Source organism: Gorilla gorilla, chromosome 19, assembly GCF_029281585.2.
Source record: "Gorilla gorilla gorilla isolate KB3781 chromosome 19, NHGRI_mGorGor1-v2.1_pri, whole genome shotgun sequence".
Classification (NCBI taxonomy): Eukaryota; Metazoa; Chordata; class Mammalia; order Primates; family Hominidae; genus Gorilla; species Gorilla gorilla.
Genome location: NC_073243.2, coordinates 24,157,728 through 24,176,450, shown reverse-complemented (window position 1 = coordinate 24,176,450; position 18,723 = coordinate 24,157,728). Strand labels below are relative to the sequence as shown.

General features: G+C 54.5%; 1 protein-coding gene across 2 annotated transcripts in view; it reads left to right on the top strand.

The window, feature by feature from the left end:
• Positions 1-16,782, top strand: part of PIK3R5 (phosphoinositide-3-kinase regulatory subunit 5) — an 87,194-nt gene extending 70,412 nt beyond the window's left edge. The window contains exons 6-19 of one of the 2 annotated variants that reach the window (XM_055367481.2): positions 2,437-2,506; positions 5,182-5,356; positions 5,968-6,121; positions 6,872-6,955; positions 7,205-7,928; positions 8,383-8,545; positions 8,843-8,968; positions 9,462-9,587; positions 9,742-9,835; positions 10,887-10,963; positions 13,818-13,911; positions 13,987-14,069; positions 14,684-14,796; positions 14,915-16,782. In XM_055367481.2, coding sequence (XP_055223456.1) covers positions 2,437-2,506; positions 5,182-5,356; positions 5,968-6,121; positions 6,872-6,955; positions 7,205-7,928; positions 8,383-8,545; positions 8,843-8,968; positions 9,462-9,587; positions 9,742-9,835; positions 10,887-10,963; positions 13,818-13,911; positions 13,987-14,069; positions 14,684-14,796; positions 14,915-15,062 — 2,231 coding nt within the window. In that variant the 3' untranslated portion in view covers positions 15,063-16,782. Of the gene's footprint in view, positions 1-2,436; positions 2,507-5,181; positions 5,357-5,967; positions 6,122-6,871; positions 6,956-7,204; positions 7,929-8,382; positions 8,546-8,842; positions 8,969-9,458; positions 9,588-9,741; positions 9,836-10,886; positions 10,964-13,817; positions 13,912-13,986; positions 14,070-14,683; positions 14,797-14,914 lie in introns of both variants that reach the window. The other variant, XM_019013649.4, reaches the window with a different exon arrangement.
• Positions 16,783-18,723: the final 1,941 nt, after the last annotated feature.

Genomic DNA, 18,723 nt, shown 5'->3' with positions numbered 1-18,723 from the left:
AAAGCTTATATTATCAAAGCCTCCTCCACATTGCACAGTCTTTTCTAATTTGTTCCCAGCTCAGGCCCCAGCCCACCAGTTAATTACCCCAAAACCCCACACCCCATGCTAAGCAGGGGGGTCCATTACCAAGAGAGGCCAAGGAAGGGGGTTGACGGTGTTTTGGGGGTGAGGGCGGGAGTTTATCTGATGATCATAGGTTCTGCTTGGGAACTGTTGGTACCTTGGGTATTCAGCACCAGCCAAACAACTCTGAAAATCACTCTCTCTGGGTCAGGGTGTGCCAAGAGGCACAGGTATCCTCCTAAATATCCCCCATTAAAGCAACAGGACACATAGAGCAACAGTCGCGTGGAGTCCACGTAGCTCATACGAAGCAGCTTCTGATTCTAACTGTAGCACAATCCTACAATGAGACTAAGGCACACGAATATAGATGTTAGAGACTGCTCCTCATCCTAGAGACAAGAGGAGATGAAGGAGCTTCAAGGAGAAGGTTGTCAACAGTACCAAGCACTCCAAAACAAAAGTTCAAGCAGCGTGAGGATGAGGTTGGGCCGTTGGGTATGGGGACGGGGAAAATGTTGCCAAGCTTCAGGAGAGCAGGGTCAGGAGGGCAGAGGGGTTGGAAGCCAATGGCTGGGCGTGTTGGAAGAAAGCTGATGTGGAGGGAGAGCGACGTCACAGTCTACTGCTTCCTGGAGTATGACCGCCTGGATGTCCTTGGGCAACAGAGGCAGAAGTGGCGATGAAGAAATGGGGTCAGCGGGGTGTGGGTTACCTGTTAAAAGCATTAAATAGTAAAAGAAAAGAGAAATAAGGTCAAGAGAAGATTTTGCATATCTATGTGTTTTATGGTCAGGGAGATGGGGAATATCTGTTTGTCTCCGCTATGGTAACTATGGTATTATGTAGAGGTGGTTGGAGAGCGGGTGAGGATCTCTTCTCTGTAATGCACGTGAGTGGCCACCAGATGGTGTCCCAAGTCCTGATGTAATAGCCACTGTGTCAAGGACTTATCTGGCAAAATGGACCAAACGTTAACTTCTAAATATGCGATGATTACATAAAGTAAACATCACGCAAAAGGCCAAAAATCAAAGCAATTAGGTCCCAAGTTAGAAGAGCATTATATGGTAATTTTCTGCCTTTTACTAAAGGAACCTCACAGCCTATTTATAGCTGTCTTTAAACCCCAACCCCCGCCCTGCCCCGCCCCCCAGACTTGCACTTCTGAGGGGACGTCCTGCAGGTTCCCAGCTCAGTCCCAGTTCAGAGTGGCCCTGCTCTCAATGGGGACTGCCCCGGGCCTATTTCCAAGCTATGACAAGAAGGCGACCCACCCCGCTGGGTCCCCAGCCCTTGCTCTGTGAGGGAGTGAACTCCGGCTTTCTGTTTCATCTCCTTGTCGTGGTGGAAGCAGAACTGAATGCACACTGTAAAGCGACTACTGTGCAGAACGGAGTCAAGTTGCAGAAACAAAAGGAAAACCTTTGGTGTGTTTCTTCTCAGCATTTGGAAGTCAGAGGAGACAGAGAGGGGGAAGGGCCAGGGAGAAAGGGGATGCGGGCTGGGAGCGGAGCCTGGGATGCAGATGCCTCAGAGCACGGAGGACGCCAGGCCAGACCACAGTCCTTCCCGATCCCCGGACTCCAGGCAGAGATGGGGAGGTGCAGGTGGGGAAACTCGAAACCCGCTGCCTGGCTGGAGCTGAGGCAAAGTGGATGGGCTGAGAGGTGCCTGGCATAGTGGGAAGGCACCCTGGACCAGGAGAGGGGGCAGCGGCAGGGACCGAGGAGTAGCCCGGCGGCACAAGACTCGGCAGCCTCCTGGGCCCAGGTTCTGCCTCCTGCGATGCTCTGCCTCCCAGTCTCTGAAGAGAGAAACTTTAAGTTGGTCAAGCCATGGTGGGGCCTGGGAATCATAGACTGTTAAAGGCCTCAGAGGCCACTGATCTAATCTGGCCCTTCCCAGGAGAAACTGAGGCCCAGGGCTAAAGTGACCTGGCCAAGGCCACGCAGAAGAGCTGGAATAGAACTCAGGCTTCCGACACAGGCTCTCACCCTGGATCTCTTTCTCTCCAGCTAGGCTGCCTCCAAGCCTGGAGCCGGGACCTGAGCCACAAGGGGAGTGGAAAGCTCTTAGGAAGGGAGGGCAGTCAGAGAGGCCACGGGAATCCAGAGGACAGCGAGGCCCAGGACCGAGTTTTGATGTTGGAGGTGGAGGTGGGGATATGACTCGTGAGGTGTAAAAGGACGCATAGAAGCAAACTGCTAGGCACCCTGGAGGGCCCACAGAACAGCTCCTCTGCAGGTTCGTCTGAGCTCCATCCGGGAATTTCCAACCTGATTGTCCAGTGCTTGGCTCCCCACGAGGCACACGGACGATGCTGAAGGAACTGACCAGCCCATGAACTCTTTTCTTCTTGACCCACAGGGATCTCCTACCAGAGACTGGTGAGGGCTGAGCAGGGCCTGCCCATCAGGAGTCACCGCAGCTCCACCGTGTGAGTGCTCTTGGGGGACGGATAAACAGTGGGGAGAGAGTTTGGGACCCCTGCACTGTTCCACCTTCACCCTCCTCCCCCACTCAAACATCCAGTGCCCCCACCCCCTGTCCACCCCAGCCAACAACAAACAGGCTTCCAGGGAACTGGGAACCCCCTGGCACTGCTGGTGATATTTTGCGTCCAGGTGTGTTTTTCTAGGCTGAGGGTCTTTCACCAGATTCTTAAAGAGGTCTGCATCAATTATGCCAGGTGTTAGGCACACAGTTCCCCCACTTTCATTATTTTCAGATGAGGAACTGGAGGTCAGAGAGGTCAAGCAACTTCCCCAAGGTCACACAGCGAGCAAGGGTACGAGCCAGAATTTAACCCTCAGGCTTATTCAGAAGCCCGTGATATTTCCACAATCTCCTTCTGTCTGTTACTAAAACAGTGTTTCCAAACTTTTTTGACCAGGACCTATAAGAAAAATCCATTTTATATGACAGCCTGGTACACACACACACACACACACACACACACACACACACACACACACAGCTGAAATGAAATGTATCCTGGTTACATAGGATGAGCTCTGTTCTATTCTATTTCATTTAAGAAACAAATTTGGCTCCCCAGATGATTTCATTACCCACTCCTGTGTCCTGACCTGCAGTTTGAAAAGCACTAGAGAGGGGGTGCCCATTAGGAGGACCCTCTGCAGGCCTTGAAGAGTTGGGTCCTGTCTCGCCTTGACATGTTGGGAGCCCAGGGACCCCGGCCTTCACCACCTCAGAAATTATAGGCCCCCGGCCCTCCCCATTCCCAGCCCCAGGGGTTCACTTCCCACTCATTCCCTGAGCAACACTTCTTGACTTCCCTCTGGGTAAAAACAAACACAAACAAAATGATAGATGTTGAGACAGAGGAAAAGGATGCTAAAATGTTGTAGTTTAGTAAGTAAATAAGATTCCTCTGGGGGAGCTGGGGCAGGTGGGCTGATGAAGAATCATCAAAGCCTTTTAGACCCTTATTCGGACTCCAGGCACCATCCTAAGCATGGTTACATGTGCTGACTCATTTAATCCTCACGTTAACCCCGTGAGAAAGGGATTTTTCACATAAGGGAAGTGAGGCACCGAGAGATTTGTAGAAAGAGCTTACAGTTGGGAGATGGTCTCACTTTCATTATCTGTAAATTGAGAATGATGATAAATTCTTCGGGAGAGAAATTATGCAAGCTGGTGAGGGCAGGGGCTCGGCTGGGCTCATTACAAGGTTGTAAGGGGCTGCTTATGCAAGCCCACCTCCTTTTTCTTACAGATAGAGAAATCAAAGTTAGTTTCTTCCCAAATGATGGGGACTTTGACAGAGACTAGTCCTGTCTCTGCCCTGTCCCCGGGCACCGATGTCCCCAGAGCCTGGAGGGAATGCTGCCCTGCGTGGTGCTCCTTTGCACTGGGTTTAAACGCAGTGTGGAATTGAGAGAGCAAGAGCTCTCATCACATGCAGCTCATACTAAAGCATTTATGGATACAAAGCCGCGATGGCTCGAATTTGCTTCGAGGTCATGCAGTGATGGAGGGGTTGGCATGGGGGAAGTGAGAACAGCTGTGCGTTGTTAACTGTAAACAGAGTGATCAGCGCCTCAGAGCCCACGATTCTTTTAATTTGGGGTATGTTTGAAAGTTTCCATAGTAGCCGGGCGCGGTGGCTCACGCCTGTAATCCCAGCACTTTGGGAGGCCGAGGCGGGTGGATCACGAGGTCAGGAGTTCAAGACCAGCCTGGCTAACACAGTGAAACCCCGTCTCTACTAAAAATACAAAAAAAAAAAAAAAGTTAGCCGGGCATGGTGGCGGGTGCCTGTAGTCCCAGCTATTTGGGAGGCTGAGGCAGGAGAATGGTGTGAACCCGGGAGGCGGGGCTTGCAGTGAGCTGAGATCATGCCACTGCACTCCAGCCTGGGCGACAAGAGCAAGACTCCGTCTCAAAAAAAAAAAAAAAAAGAGAAAGGTTCCATAATAAAGAAATGTAAACACTGGCACCAAGAGGGAATCTGGGTATCCATCAGGAAGGGAGGTAGCAGTGGCCAGGCACACACTCCCCTCCCAGCCAATGAAAGCCTGTATCATGGCTTTGGGCTGATTAGAAAAGGTGTCCCTCATAAGCTCAGGAAGAAGATGCACTCTGACTTGGCATCCCCTCCTCTGGGCAGATGCAGCCCCACGCCACGAGGAATTTCATGCCCCGCTCGCCCCAGACCACACTGCACAGCACCACGTTGCTGTCCGGCTCCCCCTGAAAACTGGTCGCTTGGCTTCAAGTCACCTTGCCTAAAATATGATCCTCATTTGAGTAATCTTGCATCTACTCAGCTGTCTCATAGGAAAAAATGTTTATATAAAAATTAAGTAAATTTAGTTTTAAAGCATTAAGTTCAATTTTGAAAAGATCTTTCAAAACAACAGCTGAAAAATGCTCAGCAGTGAACCCCACACTTTCCCCTGGAAACCTGGGCCCTGGAGCTGTTGCTTCTGTCCTGGCCTCCTGTGGTCACCTCCTGGAGCTCTGCCTGGGCTTCAGGAGGCCCTGGCCTCAGTGGAGCTGAGCACCAGCAGGCACGAGGGGGGTGGCTGCACTGTGGCATGCTGCCCACCCCTGGGTGCCATAGCCGGTCCCCTGTGTCCCCAGCACCGTGCTGCTGCTGAACCCAGTGGAAGTGCAGGCCGAGTTCCTTGCTGTAGCCAATAAGCTGAGCACGCCCGGACACTCGCCTCACAGTGCCTACACCACCCTGCTCCTGCACGCCTTCCAGGCCACCTTTGGGGCCCACTGTGACGTCCCGGGCCTGCACTGCAGGCTGCAGGTATGTACCTGGGGCCTGGGGCTCTGGTGGAGCACCTCTCCGAGGAGGTAGCACCCTCTCCCTGCTTCATCTCAGCCATGGTCTCCAGGGTACACTTAGTCTTCTGCACCCAGGTGACATGGCAGGGTGGTGGCTGGAGGGCTGGCCTCATAGAGGATGTTTCTGGCGTGCTGGATCCTAACCAGCTGGGTGGCAGCCTGGGCAGTAGGACTGGGTGCTGATAACTGGTGCCTTAGAAGATGGCATATGCCATAAGAACGAGAATGACCTTTGGGCTGAAGACCTGGCATCTAGGCCTGGCTCTGTCACAAGTGTCACAGGTCGGCTGTGTCACCCCACACAGCTCCTTCCCCTCTATGGGGTACAGTGAGAAGTGCTGAAGTCCCTCCTAACTGCAGTGCCGTGGCTCTGGTCCTTTCTCTCCTGACCATTTCCTGAGAATGGAAGGGCAGGGAGAGGCCTGGCTGCCTGGCCAGCTGTGGGTAGGAGATGGGTGATGAGGCTGGGAGGGGACAGATCACTGCCTCCCTCAGTAAGAAGCTAGGAACTGGAACAGGTGGACAGCTAGCTCACGGTCCAGGAGCAAAGCCCATCTCCTCCTGGGGTTTCAGGCCAAGACCCTGGCAGAGCTTGAGGACATCTTCACGGAGACCGCAGAGGCACAGGAGCTGGCATCTGGCATCGGGGATGCTGCAGAGGCCCGGCGGTGGCTCAGGACAAAGCTGCAGGCGGTGGGAGAAAAAGCTGGCTTCCCTGGGGTGTTAGGTGAGGCTCTTGGGAGAATGGGGTTCTCCCACATTCCCCATGGCCTATTCTAGGTCCCAAGGTGCACGGTCCAGGCGGGCCTGGTAGCTCTGCTCCACACAGTCACTCAGGGACTCAGCTTCTTCAGCATCTCGCTGCTCCGCCATCCCCTAGGGTGTCTCATTCCTGTCTATAGGGGCAGGGTGGGGGGGCTATCATGATGGCAGCTTGTGGGAAGAGGAAAAGAGAGTGCTTACGAGGGCAAAGGCTGGGCTTTTCTGTTGAAGGTGATGCAGAAGCTGGGCACATCACTTCCGCTCATGTTCCTTTGAGCCCGCCTTGGTCACGTGGCCACATCTTGTCCCAAAGGAGCCTGGGAAACATCGTCTCTACAACTCCAGTACCATAGAAGGGAGCACAGATTTTGAGGAACCATTAGCATTCCCTGTTACAATATTCCTCATAAAAACCTTCTGGGCTAGTACTATTATTCTCCCATGGGCACATTGTAAAATGAGGCTCAGAGGTTGTGGTTTGGCTACATTCACACAGCTCATAAAGGGCATGCCATCTACATGGTGTGCTTGAAAGAAGGGCCTCTGGCTTGGAGCCTGGCACCCTGGCTGTAACTCAGCCTCAGCCTATCCAGCTATGCATCCTTGTGCCGATCCTGTCCCATCTCTGGTCTCTTCTCCAAGGCAAGGGGACTGGACTGGCCAATCTCCAAGGCCTCTTCCCAGCCCTCTTCTCCTATCCTCCCTGTTCTTACAGACACTGCAAAACCAGGGAAGCTCCATACCATCCCCATCCCTGTCGCCCGGTGCTACACCTACAGCTGGAGCCAGGACAGCTTTGGTAAGGAGCCGGGGCCCTGGTGACACCCATGCCCCACACTGCCTGAGCTGTGTTTCTGGTCCTGGGTCCGTGCAGCTCCCACCCCGTCCCCAAAGCTCTCCCACATGAGCAGGCTCTAAGCAGAGCAGGGGGCAGTGCTAGGAGTCCTGGGCTGGCCCTGAGTCCTTCTGCTGTCTCCCCTCCAAAGGGAATATAGAAGGGGATCCGGGGCCCAGACACCCAGACAGTGCTGGCCTTGCTTCCCTGCAGACATCCTGCAGGAAATCCTGCTCAAGGAACAGGAGCTGCTCCAGCCAGGGATCCTGGGAGATGATGAAGAGGAGGAAGAGGAGGAGGAGGAGGAGGTGGAGGAGGACTTGGAAACTGACGGGCACTGTGCCGAGAGAGATTCCCTGCTCTCCACCAGCTCTTTGGCGTCCCACGACTCCACCCTGTCCCTTGCATCCTCCCAGGCCTCAGGGCCGGCCCTCTCGCGCCATCTGCTGACTTCCTTTGTCTCAGGCCTCTCTGATGGCATGGACAGCGGCTACGTGGAGGACAGCGAGGAGAGCTCCTCCGAGTGGCCTTGGAGGCGTGGCAGCCAGGAACGTCGAGGCCACCGCAGGCCTGGGCAGAAGTTCATCAGGATCTATAAACTCTTCAAGAGCACCAGCCAGCTGGTACTGCGGAGGGACTCTCGGAGCCTGGAGGGCAGCTCGGACACGGCCCTGCCCCTGAGGCGGGCAGGGAGCCTCTGCAGCCCCCTGGACGAACCAGTATCACCCCCTTCCCGGGCCCAGCGCTCCCGCTCCCTGCCCCAGCCCAAACTCGGTACCCAGCTGCCCAGCTGGCTTCTGGCCCCTGCTTCACGCCCCCAGCGCCGCCGCCCCTTCCTGAGTGGAGATGAGGATCCCAAGGCTTCCACGCTACGTGTTGTGGTCTTTGGCTCCGATCGGATTTCAGGGAAGGTGGCTCGGGCGTACAGCAACCTTCGGTAAGAGCCGTAATGCGGAGCATCCCTCTGCCCTGGGTAACAGGGTTGTTGTGCTGGTGGAATCTGGGGCCTGAGGCTTAGGGCCCCAGAGGAACCAAAAGTTCCCTTATTTATTTTTATTATTGTTATTATTATTATTTTGAGACAGAGTCTTGCTCTGTTGCCCGGGCTGGAGTGCAGTGGCATGATCTCGGCTCACTGCAACCTCTGGCTCTCCAGTTCAAGCGATTCTCGTGCCTCAGCCTCCTGAGTAGCTGAGATTACAGGTGCACACCACCACACCTAATTTTTTTTTTTTTTTTGTCTTAGTAGAGATGGGGTTTCCCTCTGTTGGCCAGGCTGGTCTTGAAGTCCTGGCCTCGGGTGATCCACCCACCTCGGCCTCCCAAAGTGCTGGGATTACAGGCGTGAGCCACCATGCCCAGCCCCCTTCTCACCATCTTCTTCTTGCCAGGCGGCTGGAGAACAATCGCCCACTCCTCACACGGTTCTTCAAACTTCAGTTCTTCTATGTGCCTGTGAAGCGAAGTCATGGGACCAGCCCTGGTGCCTGTCCACCCCCTCGGAGCCAGATGCCCTCACCCCCGACAGACTCCCCTAGGCACGCCAGCCCTGGAGTATGTCCCCAGCCTGGGCCAATGGGGCGGGAAAGTAGAGTTCTGGCTACCTGAAGGAAGCTGATTGGAAGTCATGGAAAGCAAGCACCTGTGTTGACAGGGCACCTCCCCCTGCCTGGCCCTCACTCCCTGCAGTTGGACATGACATTTTGCCATATGACAAAGATTGAAAGTTGTCATACTTCCCCAAGGGCAGGGAGAAGCTCAGCTTGGGGCTGCAGGTGCCATCCAAGGCCCTGGAGCTAGGATGGGCAGGCCTCCTGGGGAGCTGGGAATGACTCTTGTTCTTTGCCCTAGGAGCTGGGCACCGCCCCATGGGAGGAGAGCACCAATGACATCTCCCACTACCTCGGCATGCTGGACCCCTGGTATGAGCGCAATGTACTGGGCCTCATGCACCTGCCCGCTGAAGTCCTGTGCCAGGTAAGTGGCCCCGTGGTTGCGGAACAGGGCCCACTGGCTGCAGTCACCCAGCCTCACTTAGAAGGCCCTGGATTTAGGGAATCAGGCTTGAGGCCCCCATGGAGGACCTGGGCCCTCTTGGAAAAGATCAGGGAGTGTGGGTGAGAAGCAGGACTGAGCCTGAACTCAGGACACTGAGGGCGAGAGCTGGGGTCACTGCAGTGATGGAGGAGGGCCCTCAGAAGGGTCCGGGGGACCTCAGATTTCAGCCCCCTTCCTCAATTCCCGCCTTTGTCTGGCTAAGCCAGAAGCCTCCCTGGAGGCCAGTGGGTCAGGTGAGGGGCATGGAGGCTGGGTGCCGGCCCTCCCCTGCTTCCTGCTTCCACCTCACCAGCTCCCCCTGGCTGGCTGCCTCTATGTCTCTCTTCTCTCTTCCTCTCTAATTCTTGCTCCTTCTTACCATCTATCCACCCACCCATCTGGCTTGGCTGCCCCTTCCCTCTGGCCACAGCAGTCCCTGAAGGCTGAAGCCCAGGCCCTGGAGGGCTCCCCGACCCAGCTGCCCATCCTGGCCGACATGCTACTCTACTACTGCCGCTTTGCCGCCAGACCGGTGCTGCTGCAAGTCTATCAGACCGAGGTAAGGCCTCCCTGCCCCGCACCGCCTCTTCCCCACCTGCCGGGCCTGCAAGCCCCCACCCCTGCCCCGGGACAGCCAGCAGGTCTATGCTGGAGGAGCCAAATGGGCCCCTCCAGGAGGTTCACACTGATGTACATGCTCCTGCCCTCTCCAGCTGACCTTCATCACTGGGGAGAAGACGACAGAGATCTTCATCCACTCCTTGGAGCTGGGTCACTCCGCTGCCACACGTGCCATCAAGGCGTCAGGTGGGAACTGCCTGAGCAGAGACAGACGGGGAGGCGGGGCCTGGGACGCGAAACGTGGAGCTCTGTGGAGGTGGGGTTACCTGGGAGGTGGGGCCATGGGAAGGTGGGGTTGCACAGGAGGTAGGCCCCTGGGGAGACGGGGTTACCGGGAGGTGGGGCCATGGGGTGGCTGGGTGACCCGGTAGGCGGGGCCCTGGGGAGGCAGGGATACGGGAGGTGGGGCCACGGGAAAGCAGGGTTACCCAGGAGGCAGGGCCATGAGAGGGCGGGGTTACCTAGGAGGTAGGGCCATGGGGAGGCGGGGTTGTCCGGTAGGTGGGGCCTTGGGGAGGCAGGTTACCGGGAGGCAGGGCCATGGGAAGATGGAGTTACCCAGGAGGCGGGGCCCTGGGGAGACGGGGTTACCCAGGAGGTGGGGCCATGGGTGGGCGGGGTTACCCAGGAGGCGGGGCCATGGGGAGGCGGGGTTGCCTGGTAGGTGGGGCCCTGGGGAGGCAGGGGTACCGGGAGGCAGGGCCATGGGAAGGTGGAGTTACCCACGAGGCAGGGCCCTGGGGAGGCGGTGTTACCCAGGAGGCGAGGCCATGGGGAGGCGGGGTTGCCTGGAAGGCAGGGCCCTGGGGAGGCAGGGTTACCGGGAGGCGGGACCATGGGAAAGGGGGTTACATGGGAGGTCGGGCCAGGTGGAGGCAGGCTTACCCAGCAGGTGGGCCCTGGGGAGGCAGGGTTACCCAGGAGGTGGGGCCCTGGAGAGGCAGGACCCTGGGAAGGTGTGATCACAGCGGAGATGGGGCCCTGGAGAGGCAGGACCCTGGGAAGGTGTGATCACAGCGGAGATGGGGCCCTGGAGTGATGGGGTCACTGAGGAGGTGGAGATCCCCGGAACGTGGAGCCAGAGAGAGAGGCAGGGCCTTGGTGAGACAGATCCCTAGGGAGTCACGGCCCATGTGGTAGGGGATGGGGAGGTAAGGCCCAGGGAGGCAAGGCCACTGCGTTCATGAGGAACCGGGGAAGCCAGGGGTAGTGAAGGGTCTGTCTGTGTGTGGCACAGGTCCTGGCAGCAAGCGGCTGGGCATCGATGGCGACCGGGAGGCTGTTCCTCTAACACTACAGATTATTTACAGCAAGGTAAGACCCATGCTGGGGCTCCTTCCCCTCCAGGATCTGCTGCTGATACTTCCTCCGCCAGAGCTTGGGCCCAGAGCTGGACTCGTGTGTTCCTGGGCCCCAGTCTTTACGCTGGAAGGCTGCAGCAGGCTCCCCTGGATGCTGAGAGAAGCAGAGAAGGGAGGGAGTGGATATCTCTGTGCTTCTTGGCCTCCAAAGCCTCTCTCCCACCATGTTCTCTGCCCCCACCTGAATGCGCTCAGCAGCAGCCCAGGGGTAGGGGTCTGCTGGGCCTGGCTACAGGGCTGGGGCTGAAAGGGGGCAAGGGAAGCCTTCCAGAGGCACCTCAGGGAGAAGCCAGGGTCTCGGGGGGCCAGTGTGCCTGGCAGGCTGCATGCAAGGTGGGATTGGCGTGAGAAAGGAGTGAGGAGAGCTATGGGGAGGTGGAGGGCTGTCCATGACATGCCAGAAGACATGAGTTCTCTGAGCAGGTCGCATCCCAAGGTCCAGGCTGAGGGAAGCTTGGCCTCACAGGTGGGCTTCTTCCTTCTTTCCTGCCTCCTTCCCTTTCTTCCTTCGGCCATTCCAAAGATATCCTCTTAGCACCTGCCCATGCTGCCTCTGTGCTGGGCAGAGGAAAAGAGGGGTTGAGCAGGGAAGCCTAGGCCTCACTTTAGCTTGTCTAGAGGAGGGAGACAGACAAGAAACGAGGAAACAAAGAAATAGCCAAGATAATTCCAGAGAGCGGCAAGTGATGACAAAGCAATAAAACAGCAGATGGATGGTGGTGTTGGGGCTGCAGTGCGTTTGGCAGTGAAGGAGGTGGGCAGGAGGCACCGACACTCACTGTAGCCACATGCCAGGTGCTTGCTAGACGTCTTCCACAGCCCAGGCACTGTTCTAGGCCCTGGAGCCTTCCTAAGAGTGAACAAAAGACAGACGTGGTCCCAGGAGACCTGCTGACCCCCTGGAGTGGGTGGTAGGCATTGGTTCAATGATGCACACCATGTAAAATTACAACCGTGACGCATGGATGAGGAGAGGGACACAGGATGTTCCTAAGTGGCAAACTGAACCCAGTCAGGAGAGTTAGTAGTGAAGGCTTCCTTGAGAAGGCACCTGAGTTAATACTGGAGGGAAAACCAGGAGTTAATTAGGCTGAGAAGAGAGGTGAGTACTCTCACGGCAGCAGGAACTGCATGTGCAAAGGCCCTGTGGTGGGAGGCAGTGTGAACACCTCGAAGCACTCTGAAAGAAGACCCCCAGGCTGGAGCAGAGACAGCCGGTGGGAACATGATGCCGAGGTGAGGCTAAAGAAATGGGGGACCAGCATACCAAGAGCCTTGATTGCAATGAAAGGAGTTTTTTTGTTTGTTTGTTTGTTTTTTTGAGACATAGTCTCACCCTGTTTCTCAGGCTAGAGTGCAATGGCTCAATCTTGGCTCACTGCAACGTCCGCCTCCCTGGTTCAAGCAATTCTTCTGCCTCAGCCTCCTGAGTAGCTGGGTAGCAGGTGCCCGCCACCACACCCGGCTAATTTTTTGTATCTTTAGTAGAGACGGGGTTTCACCATGTTGGCCAGGCTGGTCTCGAACTCCTGACCTCATGATCCACCTGCCTTGGCTTCCCAAAGTGCTGGGGTTACAGGCGTGAGCCACCACGCCCGACCCAATGAAAGGAATTTTATCCTAGTCCTAAGAGCGGTGGATATCCATTAAGGGGGCTTATGTTTGTGGTGGGGCTGGGAATGCCTGTGACATGATTATATCTGAGGCTTGGAAGTTCCCTCTGGCAACTCTGTGGAGGACAGATAGGAAGGGTCCACAAGTGATGCAGGAAGGCCAGTTAGGAGGCTGTTGCCATGGTCCAGAAGAGAAATTAGGGCAACAGCCTGCACTAGGGTAGTGGTGGCAGAGCTGGAAAGGAATGGGAGACAGATGTGAGTGATGTAATCAGCAGGGCTCATGGATGGGTTAGGAAAGGAGAGGCCAGACTCCTGGAGTCACTCCTCTGTGACTGGCAGCACCATCTTCTCTGGGGGGACCACAGGAAGAGGCCCGGGTCCAGTCGGGGAAGATCTTGAGTTTGGGTCGGGACATATTATTGAGGTTGAGAGGCCTTGAGAGGTATAAGGAGACAGTGAGAATAGACGGCTGGCTGAACGGGCCTGACTTTGTGGTGAATACGAAGATGGGTGGACAGCTGCTAATGGAAAAAGTTCACAGAGGAGACTCCTGAAGGGGGGAAGCAGGGAATACAAAGAGCAGAGGACCAAGGGGAGAACCTTGAGCCCTTCATGATGTAATGGTGGGCAGAGGGCGGCGATCCAGCAAAGCAGAGAGGCACCAGCCAGAGAGGCGCTAGGAAAACCAGGAAGGTGCCATCACGAAAGCCCAGGAGAGGTTTTCAAGGAGGGGAGAGCAGTGAACTGTAAGGTCAAGTAAGCTGAGGACCAAGAAGTGTTCTTGGGTTTAACAACATGGAGGTCCCTGATGACAGAGACATTCACACAAAGACTTGAAGAGGGGGTTCGGGTCTGGCTCTGCCAGAAACAACATGCCTGTGGGCCCAACCCTTCTTCACTCTGGGCCCGGCAGGAGAGCTTCAGGACCACCCCTGCAGGTGCTCTCAGCTCTTGTACCTTTCAACCTGGTCACAGAGGCTGCTGACCCCTAGACCAAGCCAGTGATGTGAGCTCTTCCCTGGAGTCATCCAGGTCTATCCAGGGTGGTACAGGGGCCCTGGTGAATAAGAGAGGGCTTTCTGGGGATATGCTAACTAGAGGCAACCCCCTGTCACTGATGGGCCTTCAAAGAGAAGGCGGCAGGCACCGGGGCCTCTGGACTCAGAGGGTCTGGCTACGCTGCATTTCCAGGGGGCCATCAGTGGACGAAGTCGCTGGAGCAACCTGGAGAAGGTCTGTACCTCCGTGAACCTCAACAAGGCCTGCCGGAAGCAGGAGGAGCTGGGTGAGTGGGGTGGCCAGGGTGGGGTGTGCAGTAGGGAGGTGCTCTGAGCCTGGCCTGAGTGTCCTTGCCCTTCAGATTCCAGCATGGAGGCCCTGACGCTAAACCTGACAGAAGTGGTGAAAAGGCAGAACTCCAAATCCAAGAAGGGCTTTAACCAGGTATGGGCTTCCCTCTCCTTCCAGCCATACCCTCAAGAGACTTACTGGAGCATGCATGTGCGTATGTGTGTACGTGTGTGTGCACATGTATGTGTGTGCATGTGTGCACCTACACACCCATGTGTGTACATACTTGTGTGTGTGTGAGAGAGAGAGGAGAGGTGGGGGAGGAGAGGCAGGGTGAGGGGTGTGATTTGGGGATGCACACAGGTGTGGAGTGTTGTGGGGTGTCGGGGAGGTAGGGGTGCCCTGTGAGAGGACGCGTGTATGTGGAAAAGTTGTGGGGTGGGTGCCAGGAGAGTCTTAAGACTCCGAGACCAAAGAAAGCAGGCTCTGGATCAGGGGACCTGGGGCTGCTCCGGTGAGGGCAGCAGGCAGGGCAATGTCTCCTCAGGGGGCAATTGCTTCTTCCAGATGCTGGAGAGGAGGCAGGGGCTGATGGAGGCCTCAGGCTCCCTCCTGTGACCTGGCCATTAACCCTGGAGCGCGGTCAGACAAACCCCTGCCCTCCCACACCCCTAGAAGTGGATGGGCAGTTCTGAGATAAGGAACTGCCAGGGGCTGGCAGTGTTGGATGGCCGGGGATTCGGGGCTGACCTGGGCCTTCCTTCCAGATTAGCACATCGCAGATCAAAGTGGACAAGGTGCAGATCATCGGCTCCAACAGCTGCCCCTTTGCTGTGTGCCTGGACCAGGATGAGAGAAAGATCCTGCAGAGTGTAGTCAGGTAGGAAAGGGGGGTCCTAGGGAGGGGAGCAGTTTCTGCTTCCACCAACCCAGAGGCCTGGAAGGAGCTGGAGGGATGGGGGCCTGCTCTGATCCCTGGCCCCTGCCCTGCTGCACAGATGTGAGGTCTCACCGTGCTACAAGCCGGAGAAGAGCGACCTCTCCTCGCCACCCCAGACGCCTCCTGACCTGCCGGCCCAGGCTGCACCTGATCTCTGCTCCCTTCTCTGCCTGCCCATCATGACTTTCAGTGGAGCTCTGCCCTAGTGTGGGCCCAGCGCCAGACTGGACAGAAGCCCTGGGGCAACCTCCTCAGCGACCCCTCCAGGACAGTCCCTCTCTGTGGAGAACTGAATGGCCCTGTGCAGAGCCAGAGTCCCACTGTGGGTCCTGCAATGAGCAGGGGCTGGGAGTAGAGGATTTCTGGGGCCTCAGGGTTCTGGGAAAGCAACAGCTATCAGGGAGAGAAGGGCCAGACCCCATAGCCTCTTAGATTCCTCGCAGTAGAAGGAGAAGGATGGGTAAATTGACCTCTGAAGTCCCTGACCATTAGCATGGTCTAGGATCCTTTCTAGAAGGAAGATCTGAGGCTCTGGTGCTCAGGGGGATGGCTTGGGCCTTTTCTCTCAACCTTGGCTGAGCCTACCCCTTACTTTGCCAAAGACTTGAGGACCCCGTATGTCTGGAGTTCAGTCCCCTCCTCTGTGGGGCTCAGGTGATTGAAATGCGGATGAAACATTTCTCTACTTCAAGACCACCTCTCCCTGCAAACACCACACACACATGCATGCATGTACGCACATACGCACACACACACACCTCAATAATTTCTCTCAAGTTTCCTGAGTCTCCAGAAAAACAGCACTAACGCTGGACCTGTCTACTCTCAGAACCCGGCACAGATTCTCTCTTGATCTCCTTTTGGAATCTGAGATTCTTAGAAGACGGGATAGGCTTAAATTTAGTAGCAGCTCAGTTCTAGCTAAATCACTAGAGGAAGTTAATTAACTTTAAGCCTTCATTTCCCCAGCACTAAAATGGAGTGGAGAGTTGGGGTGGAAATAAGACATCCTTAAAAGGTTAAATTGTCTGCAAAGCACCTAGCCCAGTGCCGAGCTCCCAGTAGGTGTTCAGTAAAGCTTAGTGCCTGACTTTCTGAACACCGATTCCTCCTGTTTGGAGTCACTGGGATACTCTCATTGCCGTTGGGATGTTCCTCACTCCTTCCCAGTTCCTGGCTGAGGCAGAACCCAGACTGAAGAGGGAAGAGACATTCCAGAGGAGGATTGCCTTCGTCAGGGTAAGGGGTGGGCTGCTCAGGGGCCCTACCCTTCACCCGCTTCTGTATCAGATTGGCCCTCCCACTCCCGTCTCACTCTGTGTGTACAATCTTCCATATCTGCAAGTTCACTGGCACTCTTCTGGCACCTGGGCAAGATCCCAGAACAGAGGATGGAGTGACTGGCCTCACAGAGCTTAGTACCCGACTCAGGGGAAATGGGACTGGTGCATGGGAAATGGTCAGCCTAGGATAGGACACGAGAGTCTGAAATTCAAAGCAACCAGCTTGAGGCGGTTTGAGAAGCTGGAAGCAAACATGGACTAGAGAGATAGGGCAGAAGTCAAGACGAGGATCTGGACTGATAGATGTGGAGAAAGTAGCCACGGAAGCATGAACTGTATCCTGCACAAAGTCCCTCTTCCCTGCCTCCTAATTCATTATGCCCAAAAGGCCTTATGTGAAATTCCAGCCCAGAGTACTCATGACTTGAGAGACGTGGACAGAGCCAGCTTCTACCTTGCCTGGCCGTCTCTCCCCTGTCTTAATGTCTGCTCTTGCTCTAAGCTCCAGAAGAGTGGCGGGCCATGTATCTTCAATACTTTTTTGCTGTATGGGCAGGTTGTCTTATTACGTGATCAACAGATGTCCAGGAACTAATGAGTGGAATTTAATATTATTGTCAAATAAAACTTGATTTGTCCTATATTTAATGACCAGTAGTTACTTTGCTGCATGACACCTGCTAGTTGGACAGTTTATATAAATCATTTTATTTATACCAGAAAGAAGCTTCATAGGGGATTGTTTTATTTCTCTTTTTGTAATTTTCCACCCTATAGAAAATATGTTTGGGTGAAAATTTTCCCCAATACTGTTCTGCTTAAGCCTCATCATACTCACCAACCCACAGAACAAAAATTCCTACACCTAAGGACTCAGCATTTGGGGTTTCCTGTGCCACTTCACTTGAGAAATATATACCCACATATCCATCTATTTCCTGTACCCCAAGCTCCAGGGAGGGGACGGGCCTGAGGCCGTTGCTGCGGATGGGTGGCACAGTGGATCCCGGACCTACCATGCAGCTGAGAGGAGGGGAAGAGAGCTCAATAATGGCCCTTTGGATCTGGGACTGCCTTTAGACTTGGGTGATAAGGAAAGAGAGAAGAAGAAGGGGAGGGATGGTAGAGGACACCTGTGGCTTGGGAGAGGGAGGTAAGTACCAGGTTGCCAGAACACTATTCAGGATGGAGGGAGAAAGAACTGTGAGCTGTTCCAGCTCTGCATCAGCTGGCTATTGCAAACAATGAAGCATACCTTCAATTCAGGGGACTAAGTCTCCGATCATTTGTTCTTGCTCATGCATCTGGAGGACATCAAGGGACCACCTGATCTAGGCTGGGCTCAGAGTGGCTTGGCTCCAAGCTGCAGGATGGGTGCAGATCTGCTTCGTTGGTCTTTCAGACACATTGGACCAGCGTGACAGGCAAGCAGAGACACGTGATGCCTCCTAGGAATGGAGCCTGGAACAAGAACAATATTCCTTCTGCCAATAATTGGCTAACATTGATGAAGCACATCAACCCACAGACTTAATAAACCCAGCAAATTTCGCACAGGAATTTTGACACAGGCATCTCCACACAAGAAAAAAACAAAATCACATGAGAAGTGCACTTTACCTTTGATGTTCTTTCCATAACTCCAGTCTAATCAAGAGTAAAAAAGATCATATAAACCCAGACTATGGGACCAGATAACCTGACCAGTACTCTCTTACTGTCACAAAAAATAAGGAAAGACTGAGAAACAAAAAGAGATGGAGTAAACCTGAAAACTAAGCCGTGGACACTGGCTTGCATCCTGAAACATTAATCCAAAAACTGGTAAAATCCCAATACAATCTGGAGTTCAGTTTTTTCTTAAACACACACACACACACACACACACACACACCCCTTACTGTCAAACTTCTAAAGAAAAAAAGGTAATAAGAAAATACTAAAGACAGAGGAAAATAATACACTTTATCTTCAAAGTAGCAACAATTAAACTGAGAACTCTCTCTTTCAATAGAAACAATGGAAGCCAGAGATGATGAAATGATATCTTTAAAGTATGAGGGGAAAAAACAAACCTACTAACCTGGAATCACACACCCAGAATTGTCTGATAATACTTTTTTTAAAAACACTTATAAACTGCAGCAGCCGGGCGCAGTGGCTCACACCTGTAATCCCAGCACTTTGGGAGGCCGAGGCAGGCAGATCATGAGTTCAGGAGATCGAGACCATCCTGGGTAACATGGTGAAACCCCGTTTCTACTAAAAATACAAAAAATTAGCCGGGCGCGGTGGCGGGCACCTGTAGTCCCAGCTACTCGGGAGGCTGAGGCAGGAGACTGGCGTGAACCCGGGAGGCGGAGCTTGCAGTGAGCCGAGATCGCACCACTGCACTCCAGCCTGGGTGACAGAGCGAGACTCCATCTCAAAAACAAAACAAAACAAAACAAAAAACTTATAAACTGCTCACAAGGGACACACTTTAAATATAACATCACAGAAAGGTTGAAAGCAAAAGGATGGAAAGAATCACACCATGCAAAACCAACCAGATCAAAAAAGCTGGTGTTAACACACTAATATC